General features: G+C 46.6%; 1 protein-coding gene across 2 annotated transcripts in view; it reads left to right on the top strand.

Annotated features, from left to right (window-relative positions):
- Positions 1–1,069, top strand: part of eefsec (eukaryotic elongation factor, selenocysteine-tRNA specific) — a 268,852-nt gene extending 267,783 nt beyond the window's left edge. For both annotated transcript variants that reach the window (XM_033036975.1, XM_033036976.1), the window contains exon 7: positions 756–1,069. In XM_033036975.1, coding sequence (XP_032892866.1) covers positions 756–934 — 179 coding nt within the window. In that variant the 3' untranslated portion in view covers positions 935–1,069. The remainder of the gene's footprint in view (positions 1–755) is intronic.
- The last annotated feature ends 438 nt before the right edge of the window (positions 1,070–1,507 follow it).

The following is a 1,507-nucleotide window of genomic DNA, read 5'->3' as shown; positions in this document are numbered from 1 at the left end:
CGGCGTAGACTCGGCGGGCTGAAGGGCCTGTTCCTTATTCTGTTTATAAGGGTAGATATAAGGAGGATGTTCAGTTCAGTTAGTTTAGAAACATAGCGTGGAAATAGGCCCTTCAGCCCTCTGAGTCCATGCTCACCATTGATAACCTGCTCACACTACTTCTATGTTCTCCCACACCCTACACACAAAGCACAGTTTTACAGAGGACAATTAACTACAAACCCGCACGTCTTTGAGATGTGGGACGAAACCGGAGCAATTGAAGGAAACCCACTTGGCCACAGCGAGAATGTGCAAACTCCACACAGTCAGCACCCAAGGTTAGGACCGAATCCTGGTGTCCAGCGCTCTGAGGCAGCAGCTCTACCAATTGTGCAACTATGCAAACCTTAAAGAGAAATTCACATTGTAAATCTAATAAAAATTAGTTGTTTTACACAGAGAGAGGTGAGTGCCTGGAACGCGCTGCTAGGGGTGGTGGATGGCAAATACGATAGCGGCGTTTAAAAGGCTTTTAGATAGGCACATGGATATAAGTTGCTATAAGGGGAGGTGGAAGCAATTATTTCACAATATGTAAAAGAATCAATGCAACGACCGAGGTTTAGAAGACCGGGACCTTGATGTAGGTAAATAGTGTTAGCGTAGATCGGTACAAGGGGCGGCATGGATGCGGTGGGCCGAAGGGCCTGTTTGTCGCGACTCTATGACTCTATGACTCTATGACCTTGACAATGGCTGCCCTTTTTCTACAGATGGGCTTAGTCCGGAGACCAAACAACAGCTCGCACTGACCAGCAAGAAAAAATCCAAGGCCGCAAAGGGCGAGGGTGCGAGAACGGACGAAGAGAAGATTGACGCACAGCCTGCAACCATCACCTTAGCCTTTAAGAGATACTTATTCGACCCACAGAAAAAGATGGTTCAGTCTTAAAATGTTTATTTTCATATCAGGAATATTGAGAGGTGGGACAGGGTTTAAAAGGATCATCACTTCATGTCTTCTTGCCTTAAAACTTGATTCAGCAGTGGACTTTTCTGAAGAAATAAAATCAAAATTAATACCTTTGATTGCTGAAAAATCATTTATATTTTGAAACAACGTGCTGATCTTTCCTCAAGAGTTTAAGAAAGAACTGCAGATGCTGGAAAAATCGAAGGTAGACAATGCTGGAGTAATGTGGGTAGACAAGGCGGGTGAGGCAGCATCTATGGAGCGAAGGAATAGGTGATGTTTCGGGTCGAGACCCTTCTTCAGACTGATGTAGGGGGTGGGGGAGGGCGGGAAGAAGAAAGGAAGAGGCGGAAAGTTGAAGTGCTGAGCCACCGTGAGATCACGTTGGTTAATGCAAACTGAACGGAGGTGTTGGGCGAAGCGATCGCCAAGCCTCTACTTGGTCTCACCGATGTAGTGCAGTTGACACCTAGAACAGCAGATGCAAAAGATGTGGTTGGAGGAGGAGGTGCAGGTGAACCTCTGCCTCACCTGGAACGACTGCTTGGGTCC

This window comes from Amblyraja radiata, chromosome 18 (genome assembly GCF_010909765.2).
Source record: "Amblyraja radiata isolate CabotCenter1 chromosome 18, sAmbRad1.1.pri, whole genome shotgun sequence".
Taxonomy (NCBI): Eukaryota; Metazoa; Chordata; class Chondrichthyes; order Rajiformes; family Rajidae; genus Amblyraja; species Amblyraja radiata.
Note: the sequence above shows the minus strand (reverse complement) of the source record. Positions and strands in the feature narration are given on the sequence as shown.